The sequence below is a fragment of the Leptosomus discolor genome, chromosome 6, assembly GCF_034619465.1.
Source record: "Leptosomus discolor isolate bLepDis1 chromosome 6, bLepDis1.hap2, whole genome shotgun sequence".
NCBI lineage: Eukaryota > Metazoa > Chordata > Aves > Leptosomiformes > Leptosomidae > Leptosomus > Leptosomus discolor.
The window spans coordinates 65272329-65287760 of record NC_141396.1 but is presented as its reverse complement, the minus strand read 5'-3'; the positions used below and the strand labels follow the sequence as shown (position 1 = coordinate 65287760).

The 15432-nt window shown below is 44.4% G+C and overlaps 1 protein-coding gene across 1 annotated transcript in view; it reads right to left on the bottom strand.

Moving 5' to 3' along the window:
* Positions 1-11654: 11654 nt before the first annotated feature.
* WNT9A (Wnt family member 9A) overlaps positions 11655-15432 on the bottom strand; it is a 55394-nt gene continuing 51616 nt past the window's right edge. The window contains exon 4 of the mRNA XM_086467068.1: positions 11655-12128. Within this exon, the coding sequence (XP_086323194.1) occupies positions 11655-12128 (474 nt within the window). The remainder of the gene's footprint in view (positions 12129-15432) is intronic.

Here is a 15432-nt window from a genome sequence, read left to right as displayed (position 1 = left end):
CAGCGATAGCATCGGCTAAAGATGTGGGGAAGGCCTCAGGCAACCAGAGCTCTGAAACTCTTCCCCCTTCCTCTTAACCTGATGCAATGTCAAGCTCTTTAAGGCAGGAGCTATTTGCCACAGTGAACGTAGCAAACCGGGGCTACTATCAGAGACCTTGGGTAGTTCATCATTGAAGGAGAGCTGAGGAATGGGCTGAAACAGAGGCACTGGACTTGAATTCTAACATTCATAACTGATAGTCTAATATTAGTTAGGTGGATGTGGGAATTCACACTCGGATCAGAGCCCATTAGGGTCTTTCTATTGACTGCTGAAGGTTTTGTATCAGTCCCTGGGCTTGGCATTCTTGCAGTGAATGCTGCCAGGCATTAAATCTATAGGATATGTGAATGTAAATACATGAGCACAGGCACATATACATACGGATAACCCAAGGCACAAACAGTCAACAGAAGAAGAGGCATATGAGAAGCACCACTTACCCTCTCTGTTATTCTCTTCTTCTCAGGTTTGGTTACCTCTCCATTAACTACAGGCGGAGGTTCTACCGCCTGCTTTCCTTATATAGGTACCTCAGTTAAATAATTAAAGGAAGCTGTGGCTGTTCAGTCCTTGAGCCTGTTAAATGAAGCAGTGGGAGGCTACGCAGGGCCTACAGTGACAAGCACACAAATGGATTACTCCCGCTTTGGTTGTCTTTCGGCATGAGGTCTTTTTCAAGGTCTGGCCATGTCTTATCCAAAAAAGTGATGAGTTTTGTGAGGTCTAGTTATAGTTACTCACCATTACGGAAATCACTTCAGGAGAATCTGGAAGCTGATGTGCTGGAGCAGGTGTGATGGGCTTGTTTCTTGCTTTGGTCTTGGCCAAGCAGGAAGGCCAGCTTTCCCTGAGATGTGGTTTCCCCACCAGTAGAATGAAAGAACTGACCAAAAAGTACTTCAGGCTTAGTGTGAGAGGATTATTTGTAGAGCACTTGAATTTCTGCATCTATTTTAACAGATTTAAAGAGTGGCAAGGAACATTCCTGGGCACTGGAACTTGGTAGAATAAATTGTTAAAATATTAGAAAATCCCTGGCGTGCTTTTAGTGCAGCTAAAAGCACACTCCTAAGCAATTTCTGGGCATGGTTCAAGAGTCAGCACGGGCCAAAGGCCGTTCCCAGGAGACGTTTTGCATAGAGCCACCTTGTTCTGGAAGGCAAGAGCATTTAATAGGTTGGATGTGGGCTGTTTCATGCCAGGTGGCTTCAGCATGAGAACTATGTTTAATTAACTAGTGGAGATGTAGCCAGAAAGCCTAATCCCCTCCCTAAACTGACACTGTGACTCTTGGAAGTAGGAGCAGAGATGACCTGGGAAAGGATGTAGAAAGTGAAATGGCTCCTCCTCTTTTCCAGGCAACCGATAGCATCTTCTCTCACTATCTCTGTATGCCAGAACCTGAGGGAAATGCTCCATTTAGCATTTGACAGAAGCTACACCCTTTATTAGCCTGGCTACAGCCCACCAGTACTGTAGCCAACGGTGCACAAGGGAGTCATACACTCAGCATCCTCTCCAGCCAGCTTTGATTCCCACTGAAAGACTGGTAATTGACAGAAAGGAAGAAGAAAGCTTCTGGTATAAGCCTGGAGAGCTAGGCTTGAAGCAAATCCACACACGAATCATGCTGCTGTCCCATCTGCTTCCCATTGCAGAAAGGCAGGATATGAACACTGAAGTGTAGCATGATTTGTGTCTCTTTCCTGGCCACTTGTGGCACCCCCACATCTCAAATAGTGTTGAGGGCATTTACCACTACCTGGTTCTCAAAATGACCAAGGTAGGAGTTTGAGCAAGTCACATCTCCTTTACAGCCATCTTTCATCTCTCTGACCTTGTGTCTGTACTTCTGTTTAGACTGAAAAAGAGTAGGCATCACATCTGCCTCCTAAATAACTCAGTCAGGAGCTCTACAATGAGATGTTCAAAAGCACCTACTCAACTTGAGCTATGTTAATGATGAAGACAAATCAATATCTGAGACCTGACTCGCCCAACTCATCTCTTGGTGATTAATGTTATTTTTGCCCAGCTAACAGTCAGACTTTCATCTCTCATGCCTATTTAACAGGAAGCTCTGTATAAAATTTGTCCCCTCATTATTTTTTCTCTTTTTCTCCTCATTCTCTTTTTCTGCTCACAAATGCACATGCTCTGTGCTCCGTCATTAGTTTCGTAGCTGGATTACACACAAAGTTCCACACAAAATACATTCCTCAGATGTGTAGCTAGAAGCTTGTAAGAGGTCCAGGCAAGTCCTCACTTCTTTCTAAGCTAGAGACACCTCTATTGTTTATCGGATTTTAGTTAGTTCTCATGCTCCCCTGCTGCTCAGCACATCCACGGATGCAGGCTGAAACCACCTTCTTGCACGGACCTAGAAGTGGCCCTAGCAAAAGCCATGGGAGAGAAGGTGGAAGGAAACTTATTTTTCTGGAGGTGAAGTCTCTCATTTGATACTTTTTTTCTTTTCTTTAATCCCGAATTCTTACAATACACATTCTCGCTTCACCCACTTCCTCTGCGGGAACAGCTGTCAAAACGCTGTTACATCCTAGGCTACTGCGGCTTTACGACTCACATTAGCAGCTCTTTAAGGGTCTGGCGGAGGCTGGCTGTGAGGTTTCATGCCTGCGATTTCTCATTACCCAACTGCCAGGAAGTGTAATGCAAGGTCAGTTGGGAAACTGAAGAAGTCAAGGAGCTATGCCGCAGGGTTTGACGGGAGGTAGACCAGAGTTTGAGCTCCGTGGATCCCCCATCTCCAATCCCACCCACTCTTCTTGCTTAAAACCACCCGAACCAAACGTCAGCCAAAGTGTCTGCCTGGTTCCTCAGAGCTTGGTGCTGATATTTCTCATCACAAGAAGGGGCAAAGCAAAAGAAAAGCAGAAGGTTCATTGCTTGCGCAGGGCTCTCACTGATTTAGCAAACCTTTCCTTGGGTGGATGCTGCAGATAACAAGATGTGAGGAGTACCACAGTGCGATACAATACCCACACCAGAATGATACTGGATGAAGATACCATCGTCTGTGTTTGAGGATGGACAGGGCTGATTCTGTGTAAAGTACTGAGGAGCCATCTGTCAAAGGGTTGGTTAAAGGCCTGGATGTGATTGCTGCACCACAGTGGAAAATGAGATTCGAAGGTAAAATAAATGCAAGAATTTTGCTCACATGGGAAGGAGAGAATTGGATGACCAACTCTGACTTTGTGAAGCACTTTGGAGACACAAGCCAGAGTTTTCAAAGCCCTTCAGCACACCATCAAGAACACAGGAGCCCTTGTTTAATAGTCTAACCTGGGTTGTACAGAAGTCTATCAAGGGCACGCTGAAAGGACAGCTGTGGCTCAAGCTCTTTCCAAGCTCAGCTTTTCTATCACACGCCCAGTCAGCCTGCCAAGCGACTTGGGTTGTTCGAATCACTTGGACCACACTTAGCTGCCTCGACGTGGTGCCAAACCATGGAGCAGGAGTACCGGGACACACGTGTGAAAGCCATTAAGTTACTGCAAGGTAGGAAGTTACCTCCTGCCAGCTGAACTACCAATATTGGTTATGTGCTTTTTCTTACTCCGCCATGAAGATGCTTTATGTTAACATGATTCCATCTCCTCGTTGGAGGAGATGACAAGGATGCCTGTGCCTGATTGCCTGCCTCAACAGACGGTAGCCCAGTAATCTAAATAGCCTCTTACTTAGTAGTCTGCCACCTGCTATCTCAATAAGATCTTTTCTGCCACAAGTTTTGTCTACTCCAGGGCTAGGTTTTGGGTTGGGTTGTTTCTTCGCTTGTTAGTTTTAAACATCTTGAGCAGCTGGACCTCCGGTGGCTGCTGGTTGATTTCTAAGCATTGTCCTCATCCACATGAAAAAGCAGCATCTGTGAACCATTCCATCGCTGTGGTCCAGAGAAGCAGCATCTCATTGCACACACCCACGTATGGGGGCATCGTGTTGTTTCTCAAAGGCTTTGCAAACACAAATGACCCATGTTCGAGTCATTAGAAGGTTGTAAGATGAACAGCAACAGGCTCTGGTTATTTAAAGATCAGCTGAAATGAATTTTAGGTACTAAATAGCTCCAGGGGGCCACTGTCAGGAAACAGACATTTGATCAAGCAAGACAATATGCAGCCTGGGATAATGACAATTTTTTTTAATGGTTGTCATTCAGCCAGACTAAATTTGGCCACGTCCTCCCTATTCTGAGCTCCAGCCAGTGACTCGATCAGAGTAACTTTGCAATCACATCATGACAGTGACATTCTGCCATGGTCAAGGTCAAGGTATCATGACTTCTCCAGCAAAGTATGATGACTAATGTAATCCCACGAAAAGCTGATGGAGCCCATCAACCTCCTGAGCTTGTTTAACATCGTATTGCTCAAAACACTAGCACAGCGACTAGCCCAAACCAGAGCACCCTGTGACAGTCCTGAATCAGATTGTACTTTGTGAGCTGTTTCACTGGGAGAGTGGAAGATATGGGAGCAAGAGCAGGAATCTTGGGGTTTTGGCCTTGCTGTGGACAGGTCAGTCCATCATCATGCAAAATTGGCACAGGGGCATTTCTCCAGCTCACAGTAACACTATGAGGACAATCACATTTAAAGTTCTGAGGCACTACATTGGCTGTGATCGGAGGGCCAGCTCAAGGACCTAAGAAGGACAGATCTCAGAGTTCACTTGGCCAGGGTTAATTGTGGCCAAGGCTGGGCTTGTTAAGGACCTGTTTCCTGAGCTGCTGACTCTGGTTTCCGCAGGCACAATTACCGAAGAGAGAAAAGGAGAATGACACTTTCTCCTACGAAAGTTGTGAGCATCCCTTCCCCTGAAAGCCTGAGGGCTTTCAAAGAGGGGAAGACTGCAATGAGACCCAACAGATGAGGATCTCCACCACTCAGCCAATTAACGGGGATCATTTCACCCCTCCCAAAGCGTACTGCGAGGTCAGGCCAGAAATATAGCATCCTTCTCATTTAGGCAACACACGTGCCACCCTACTAGGCTTTAAGGTCTTTTGAGGCTCACATTAGCCACAGGGACAGGCTAGCTCCAGGACCAGACGTCAGGAATAGTGTTGAGGGAGGCGCAGGGGTTCCTGCAACAACTGAACACAGACCTTTTTCAACAGCTGTGAAGAAAGAGGAGCACACTTTCAGTATAATTTAAAATACATTTATTGTTTCATTTGTTCTGGCTTTTTTTTGTTATACAAAGATGTTAAATAACTTAAATACATTCTCAACAGTCACTCAGAATCAGATTTATACCTACAAGCTGTACATATGAGGTAGAGAAAAATAACTTAGGCTCCCATAAGACATTGAAAAAAAAAAAAAAAAGAAAAATACTAATCCTTCATGTTAGTATTCCCACCTCCCTTTAAAAGGAAATGCCATCTCAAGCGTGCAAAACAAATCCTAGACTTTACATTCAGGCCTCAAAGGGCATTGTTAGAGATCAGGGAAAATTCCTGTGGTAGTTTGGTGACCGCCGTTTCAGATGAGTCCATGCCTAAGGGGAGCTGGCAGTGTCATCCACGCACACCTTGATTAGTCCTGAATTCATCCCCATCTCTATTAATCTGGGTGTCTATGTCTTTATCCCCTTCTACTGTCAGTTGGGAGGAACTGGCATCTCCACATGGGCCAAAACACCTTGTGCCTCCACCGACTGCAGACCGCACGCTCCTTATCTAAGGGGGGGGGGGGGGGGGGGGTGTGACTCCAAGCCCATTGCAAATGCCCCACTACTCCAAGCACGTCAGCATCTCTCCTGAGCAACCCTGGGTGAGAGAGGAATCTCCTGCCCCTTTGGATCACCTTGCCCAACGCTGCTGAGAAGGGGTTTGCCCATTTCTGAAAACATTCAGCCACAACTGAGAAAAATGCCTCGTTCAGATGTGCTCCTCGATAGCCAGCTGAATTTTACGCATCTGAATCATTTACGGTCTTCGCTCACACCCTACTCACTCCCTGCCCCTGAAGAAATGCAGTTACAGGAAGCCTACCATGATGCTAGAGCTGAACTGTGCTTGCAGTATCCGTTTGCTTTTCTTCCCCACCCACAAAGACTAGAGATTCCCTTTTTTTTTTTTTTCTTCAGAAATATTGTTTCCTGGAACGTGTCAATAGCTTGGTCAAATCCAATGTTCACCAGTGAAAAACAGATCTAAAAACTATTCAATGGTAATATCCATGGTCCTAAACTTGACTGCTTTAGCAATGACCAGACTTCTACAGGCCTACAGGCCTGACCCTGTGCCCTTCTGAGCTTCCTTCGAGTTACATGAGCAGTAACGGTCACGAAAGGCACCGTTTCTCTTGCAGGAAAACGTTGCTCTCCAAAAGTCATCACCTAGTTAGCACCCTGAAAACTGAAAGCCAGGACGAGCTGGCCATGGAAGCCAGACTCAACCCAACAGATGTGCACGCAGAGCTGAAAAAAACCGGGAACGAAGAGCTTTGCTGCACCTGTTTTGTCGAGTACAGAACAGACCTAATTTTACTGCAACATCAACTGAGGAATTTTTCACAGGCACTATAATCCACCAGAAAATCACCTTAAGCAGCATCTACTCCATGAAAGTACCCTTGAGAAATCTGTCCCTTCATCTGTGTTCTCATCCAACTCTACTACAGCCAAACCAACCTAACGTAATGTTGGCTGAAATAGGGCAGCTGAAAAGCGATTAACAAAGAAATTGAAGACCTGGGCTGAAGGAAGGCAGATGCGTATGAGCTGGCCGACCACAAAAAAAAAAAAATCCTTAGAAATTATTTCACCCCTGCTCAGGTCTCCAAACCAGCAATCCCAAAAGCTCTTTGGAAAGCAGATGGTCCATAACTCATCCCCTGCTTCCAAAGGAGACTGACAGGTTTCCTGAACTGCAGCAGACCAAGTTCCCAGCTCCCCAGTTTTACACGGCCCAATTCAGATAGATTAAAATTGCTTGTGTTAGATCAAGCTTGGAATTTGGTCCTCATCATTTAACCTTCTCATGTACTCAGCTTACTTTTTTTTTTTTTCCCCTCCAACAACCTTTTTAACAGTCATTCTTCCCAGGCCAACTGAAATCAATGGCAAATATCTAGTTATTGTAAACAGGTTTCGGCTTTCCTCCACCCAGAGCCATCTCAAGATCAGGATGCACGACTGAAAACAGGTAAGTCTGAAGTTTCAGGGTAGTTTTTTGTATTTTAATTACAAGCTACTCATTCTTCGTAACTCACTTTTAATGTCAAGAATCAAATAATAATAAAAAAAAAAAGCCCCCTTTGATTAAGCGCAGCTTGTTTCACTTCTAAGAGCTGGAAGACAATGAGAACGTAATGTTTAGGACTTGTTTTGCATGTCTCCACATCCGGCATATATGAGTCAGTCACACAGAATAGAAGCTTGTTAAAAAACAGATGACGGGTGCAACAATTATTTGTGTGGGTTTTTATTTCTTTTAATAGAAAATTCTAATATAAAACAGCAAACATTTTCAGTTTGCCTTGTTTACAAAAATATTATATATATTTTTTTATATTTCTGACATAACTAAATGCACTATTCAATAAAAATATTCTTCCATCAGCTAACTTCTCTTTTAAAAAAATTAATTAAAAAAGTTATATAAATAATGGTTGCACCCCCCCACCCCAAAACTGATCTTGCGAGCCTCGCTAGATCAGCTTAGGAGAACCAACACTTTGACATTTTGGGGGGACAGGGGGTGAAAGGGGATCAGATACCAGAGACACCCCCCACACACACCCGTCCATCCTTCTCCAGTTACATCTGCTGCAAAAACCTGTTTCTCAGGGGGTAAGAAAAAGGGGAAAAGTTGCTTTGCACTTTTTTTTTTTTTTCTTTTTAATATGAAAAGACACCATGAAAGAGTCAGGGACCCAAATCCACTTTTGCCATAGTTTTACAAAAACAAGCAATTTCATTGACTTGTACTGGAGATCCAATGGTGTGGTGGTAGAATTAGCCTCTCTGGAAAAATCCAACTTTATACAGCTGGGAAAAAAAAAGGGGTTTTACAGGACACTACCCAACATTTTACAGAGGGCTTCAGGGTCTCTTATCCAGGGTTTTCTGAACGCGTGCATGGAGTAGCACAAGCAGAAGGTCCTGCTCCATGGGTTAATTCGGTTCCAACACACCTCTATCACCAGCAGAAACCCCAGGTCAAGCACTTGAGAGGGTTTTGAGAGGGTTTGACATCTTTTCTACCAGCTGCTACTGGTTTCATCCTACTCAAGCTCCACTGGATTTTTCCAAAACGAGACTTTTCCCCCCCGCTTCTTTCTTTAAAGATAAGGCAAACATCGGAAAACACCGAAACGAAACACACCCCCCACCCAAAACACACATAATGCGGTGGGGGGAAGAAGAAAAAACCCACATATGTTTTACCACCCTAGGTCAAAAGGCCAAGAAGACAAGTTCTCCTGATTTCAGAGTGTTAGTATATTTTATACACTGCCTATACACTTAACACATGTGCCTCGCTACTATTTAGTTATTTATAATTTTTTTTAACCACAGGAGAATAAACCTTGCTATTTACAATATATAACAGGCAAGTAATATATCCATGTTAACATAAATACAATTTGTTTTTTGTTGTGGTTTTTTTTTGTTTTGTTTTGTTTTTTAAATACTTACAGAAAGCATCCAGGCTTCAGTGCGTGAGTTATAATACACAGAAGAGCTCTTTCACTCAGTAGTTCATTCACTCTTTGCTGCTTTCTTCTAGTCAAGCTTTGACAGTCTGCCTTATTGCCCACCCATCTCTCTCCCCCCCCCCCCACCACTGCCAAACACACCAAGCTCCCCTATCCCACCCGACCCAGGCATTTTCTCTGCAATGGTATTTATGCCAGCACTGCCCTCTCTTCTGCATCTAGGGACTCATTCTCCTCTCACACCAGTGCAATGTGGAGTTACTCCAGCGAGGTCAATGGAGACAGAGACACCAGTCAAAAGAAGGAAAATGAGGCCCATGGTTTAAATATAACAATAATAATAATAATTAATAATAATAATAATGCACATAAATTGTGGCCCATTCTTTAATTAAGAACAAATATTTTTTTTAAAAAAAAGAATGGAGCCAGAAATAGTAATTCAGACCCCAAAACCCTCGTGTTTTGAGCAGGTTTGGATCCAGCCTTACTTTGGATGGGAAGAGCTATTTTAGCACACACACAAAAATGTAACAGTGAGTTTGCACGTATGTGTGAGGGAGAGAGAGAGAGAGACACAGAGGGAGAACGAGAATTTAACATAATACCACATTGAAACCATAAGAAGGTCCTTCTGAAGGGCTTTACAATAAATAAATGTTCGTTCAATATTTATATATATATATATTTATGTGTCAGCATGTGTGTATATATACATACACACATGCACACACTGAATAATAGGTTTCTAGTCAGTTTATTTTTTAAACCATTAGATAAACTGCTCGTGGGTGACTTTCAAAGCGGCGCATCTCCCAGAAGCTGCGAGACCTTCCTGCAAGCTTTCTTGTGTCGAACGCGCCACCGCGCATCTGCTGCGGCAGAAGGGACAAACGCCGTGTGTGGATTCCTCCTTCTCCAGCACGACCCCAGCCTCCAGAATTGTACAGCAAACAAGCAAACATCAAAAAAGAGACAGTATGCTTCACTTTGCGGGACCGTAGCCCTATTAAAAGTAACATCCCGTCCCTCCCCATGCCTCCACCTCAAGATTGGATGCCAACAAGACAGGCTGGACTGCAGGTATTTGTTACCAAGAAAAAAAACAATTCTTTTCTCCTCCCAGTAGATGCACATGAACAGCTTAAATATTAGTGGCTACTATTTGGGGGAGGAGGGGAAAAATAAAAAAGAAAGAAATAAAAGAAAAAACACCGCGAAAAATAATGGTCCATCTTGGAAAACTGCTCTCTTTTTGCTTGGCTAACATCTACTACTGCTCAAAAAACTCCACGCTTTCCTCTTTTGAAAACGAGATCAACGGCTTATATAAAACTGGAGGAAATTGCTACTATTGGACAATCCAAAATCGCTACCAAAAATAAAATAAAATGCCCTCCGCTCTCCAGTGTTTCCTTAGAAAGCTTCGTTGAGGCATCCACTGGCTGCTTCCAATCCACTTTTATATGACTGAAGGATATTGCCACATCAAGTCCTGGATTGTAAATATCCTCTTCATAGGGAAAAAGAAATGCTGAATGTGAATCCGTTTCACAGCATCAGAGCCATCTACCACTGCAGTCAATTTCTGGCTTCTCAGGCCACTTGATAGCTTGTCTCTGTGTCGGTTGTTCTGAATCCAATAGCTGTTCACCATTTCGTAGTTGTATTTTTAAAATACAGTTCTCAATCTAGTGGTTAAAAAAAAAATAAAAATCTTAAGGTCATAGGGTTTACATACAGCTTGTGTCATGTACCACTGCCATGGTTTAGAGTAAATGGAATGATGACCTAGTAAAAGAAAAGTCAACTCCTCCAGAGGTCTGATCCAGTCCAAAACGGCTGCTATACAAGGCAGGACAGCACTGCGTTCCTAGATGCACTCGAATTTCTCTTGTCCTACTCAGAAACAAACGTCCAAATTCAGCTGGCATAAGACCAAAAAGTTCCCATTCAGATTTCTGAAGCAGTTACCACAGGGTGAATTCAATCAATAAGAGGTGGGAAGAGGAGGGAAAAACAAATCATGCACAAAGTGAAAATAAAACAAAAGCATCTAGTGGTTTTTTTGGAAAAAAAAAAAATAATTAAGACCGCAATAGTGCTAAAGAAACTGCATTCGAAGAAATTGTTTTAAAAAAAGAACACATGATTGGATTGAAGGGGACAGGCACGCCTGGTTTTCTACTGTCTTCCCAACCTCATTCTTGGATATATTTCTGTCTGCAACATGGTGGTCCCAACTGGTTTTTGAGCTGTATTTGGTGATCAAAGCATGTGGGTACGGAGCTGTCGTTAAAAAGCTGATCCTCCCAGTGGGTCTCTTTGTCAGAGCCTCGTTTGCTCGTTGTGCAGAAACTCCACTAGAGGAACCGTCAGAGCTGTTCATGCTGACCGTACGCACCTCTCTCCAGTTTTAGAAAGGGAAATAAACGACCAGTTTCCGTACCACCGCATTCAAAGCGGAAAGATCTTTCTTTCGTATCTGCTTAGCTCTCCAAGCAGTTGGGTAAGCTTCAGGAATAAAGTAGTATAGGTTATTTATGCCAAAGAGAATATATTAGCCCAGGAGTTCATGGAGGATTGGTGAAATGATCAAGATGTTCCAAGGAGAAGCGATCCGTCAAACTGCGTAGACGACTAAGGTGAAGGTCAACTGGTGTCTAACCCCAGTGTGACAGGCACTTATTTCCACATGGTTGGACCTCATTAAAATTCAGTCTACAGGAAAACAAAAACAAAAAACAAAAAACAAAACAGCAACACAGCCGGGTCACCTGTACCCTAACAAAGTGCTTATGTCTCAACATAGCTTCCAGATCCCAGAAGGTCAATCAAACCCTGTTTGTCTCCATATGTAGTTCTCACAGACCGCCATCGCCCGTCACCAAGGGTTGCCATCGAGCAGAAGACGCCTCAGTCTTTGCAGGTGTAAACCTCTTCTCTCTGGGTGCACTGCTTGCATTCCACATAGCAGCACCAACGGACCTGGCATTGGCATGGGCGGGTGACCACCCGGCTCTGCGTGTTGTGCCCTCGCCCGCAGCAGATGCTGTCACAGTTCTTGTCTTTGTAACATTTCCTTCCCGAAGTCCCAGGCGAGTATCTACTCATCATACAGAAGCTTGGGGAATCGTCAATGTAGACAAGATCCGTAGTCCTTGGAATCTGATCACTGTGACCAGGGATGGACTTCTTGGGTGGGGAGATGTCTCCTTCCCCCGTGGCCTCGTTGGTAGTGCTGCCCACTTTGAGCGATGTCTCATACTTCTGCTTCAGCTGCTTCCCTATTTCATGGAACGGAGAGAGCTGCCTCCAGCACGTTCGGACAGTACAGGATCCAGATACGCCATGGCATTTACAGGTTGTCTCCACTCCAGCTTTGATGACCTGCAGACACACACGGCCCCAGAAGAAAATCAGTTATGGGGGAAGAAATCAGAGAAAAAAAAAAACAAAACAACATTTGCTGGAAGACACTTCTGGAACACAAAGTTGATGACTATACAAAAACTACCTGTTGGAAGAGGACAGAAAACACATACTACAGGAAATACTTGTTTTAGAAGGGTCTCAGCTTCCAGGAACATGACATTTGCCTGCCAGAATATTGCTTTATTGGTTAGTCAATGACACTAGTCCATATCATTAGTACTACTCTACACTAGTAAGGTGTACAAAGGCTGTCTGGTGCTGCAACTCATCTAAGTAGACTGAGATCCAAAGCTGTGATGCAACGAAGAGATTAATACATAACTTAACACCTATTTTAACACCTATTTATCTATTTTAATAAGAACAAGGACGTAAGACGTAACAAAAGCGGAAGGAGTTGGTTTAGTGGAAAGAAGAGGAAGAGCGCTGCCGTAACACACACAAACACACAGGTGGGGTGGCACGTGCTCCAGAACACGAGCGTGGACAGTAGGAACCTTCACCATGCCACAACACACAGGACAGCACCTTAAACTCAGGCAGCTCCCAGTTAGCAGCACGGGCTCAGCGGAAACATGGTTAAGCTGTTCCCACCAGTAGTGACTAGGCATAGCATCCCGCCCAGTTCACTTCATGACTGAGGAAAAACCTTCATGTAGCCAAAACATGTATATAAGCCCTTGAGAACAGCAGCCTGAATCACCATCACCAAAACCAGCAGCTCCAAAAACATCCAGATAGCTTCTGCCTCTGTGTTCAGTATCGCATTGTGGAGTGTGGTAGATGTTCAAAAGGACCTGCTAATTTTTCTCTGCTGGCAAAGACGCAGCCTGCACGTGCTTTTAAAAACAAAGAGCGCCATCGCTTGCTGCCCAAACACACATTTAATGAAGAACGTTTTCACGCAGGGTGAAGCCCAAGGCTCCCTCGGTCTCCCCTGTGCCCTCTGAAAAATTATGACGTGAAGAAATGGAAAACAGACCCCTGCATGAAGGGCTCAGTAATTCCACGTGCTTTAATGCAGCCCCCAGGATTTACTCTGCCTGTGGCACGAGCTGTAGGCAGCTTGGAAGGCTGGCTTCTCACGCAGAAGGTTTCAAGGGGAAAAACATGAAATCTGGGTCGTTGATGCAATGAGGAGAGTCCATGCCAGCGGGTTAAGTTCTCAGCCCATCAGGCAGTGACCCCTTGGGACCACAACACGGGTGGTGGCTGCAGGGAAGACTAGGGAAGCAGTCTTCAGTTTTCAACCAGAGAGAGGATATGGGGCAGTCACTCTGCAGGGAGATAAAAGGAGTTTAAATATTCAGTTCTGGGCACAGGAACAGACCCCTGCACTAACAGCTGAACCATCTGCCCCATCACGAGCAAACAGGAGCTGCTCCACGTCAGGATGAGGCACCCCAACTGCTGCCTTGATGCTTCAGCAGCACCTCGGGGTGAGCAGATCCTGAGGTTTGGCCAGGCAAGACAGTGAGCAAGGCCACAAGCGTTTACAAAGAGCCTGATCCGGAGGTGGAAAAGCCACTTAGCTAAATGCTGCACAGGGCTTCTGGTGAGGGGACAAAGGGAAACGGCATCACATCGGCATTCAGGGGCTGCTGTGCCCAAATGTCATCTACACAAGCCACTGTCCAGGGAGGAACAGGTTGCAAAGTTCAAGTCCCAGGTTAGCACAACTTCTATAATGTATGGGCAGAACCTTCTATAAGGTGTTTTCAACTGGGATGGAAATGTATGTTTTAGTCTCTCCACTAAGAAAAGCAGAGCACTTATGACCAAGGTCTTCAAACTCAACGTGGAAAGGAAAGGGAAGGCCTTTAAGCCCTTGGAAAGTAAAGTGGATTCTGTCCTGTCCACACCAGGATTCTCATGTTAAATTTTATGCCTGCTTATGCCTCTGGAGTACAACTATCAAGAGTAAGGCTTGGTTTCAAGTCCTTTCTTAATTACTTTTTTTTTTCTATTTTAAAATACAAACGCTTGCAGTGGCTGTAGTAATGAGAAATAAGACTCATCTCACAGATCCCTTAAGAAGGAAAATAACTTGTTCAAAATATCAGAAAGTAAATGTGTGTGTTTAATTTATTCCCAAAGCAAAAGAAAGTCAGTCTCCATACGGCTTGGGGATAGCTTGCATGGGAATAGCTCTCATCAGACCACCACAAAGTATAAATGCAGAAGGAAGAATGGAACCACAATGTTCACAAACAAGATGGAGGGAACAGAAAGACAAGGCTATTTTCAGCAGAAAAAAGCAGCATAGGAAGGAGAAGCTGTATCAGGAAGGGAAGAAAAGAAAGAAAGGAAAAGTCAATGGTTATCCGCCTCAGAGAGAGACAAAGGTGATAACAGCCCCCTGGATGCCATGAAGGACCCCATACCCATGAATTGAGTTATGCTAAATAAAAGATCCCATCCTTTTTGAATCAGGCTGCAATGCTTCATGGCACAAAAGCATATTTATCCTCTTATAAATGGCATCTGAACGCTCTCCCCCCACCTTCTCCAGAGATAGAGTTACACCTGGGAGTCCTCCGTGGGCAACACAACAGCAGACACATTATTTGAACAGTCACAGATAACCTGCATTTTGCCCACGGATTATAAACAGATATTTACAGTTCTAGTTCCCCCTTTTCACCCTTTCCCAAAAAAATAGGTTACATTTTGACTTTAAATGGGTAAGGTATAATCATCCCTTAAAACAGCAAGGTAGAACAGAGTTTGGTTTATAGGGTTGCCTCCTGTCAAGGTACTACTGAAAGCGCCCTTCCTTTGGGCATCTATGGTATCTAAACAAGAAAAAATCTCGCCCTTCTGCCCATTATGGCATCTGCCTACATTATGGCCTCCTGACAGCAGAGGACTGGCTCCAGTCCATCTCCTGACCATCCGGTTCTTAATCATTTGGCTGCATGAGTCCTGCTGAGCACCATGTGCAAATGTGCAATAGGTCATGGACTCAGAATTGGGGTCTGGCCCAATCCCGATATTACAGGGACATTTTTAGAAAGACACTATGCATAATACGGCCTTCAGCAAAGCCCGGCCAATGGTCACACTTCATTCCTGCGACAGCCAAGACCTTTTCAAATGCAATCCAATAATACACAGTAGCATTCAAACAAGTGGCGGGTTACAGAGAGAGATGTGTTACTGCTTATAGTAGTCAGCTGGGCCGGCTTGGTTCGGGGCTGTCACGCTTTGCGTGCCAAAGCGTCTAGCCAACTCTGCAAGAAATCCCACAATGTTAGAC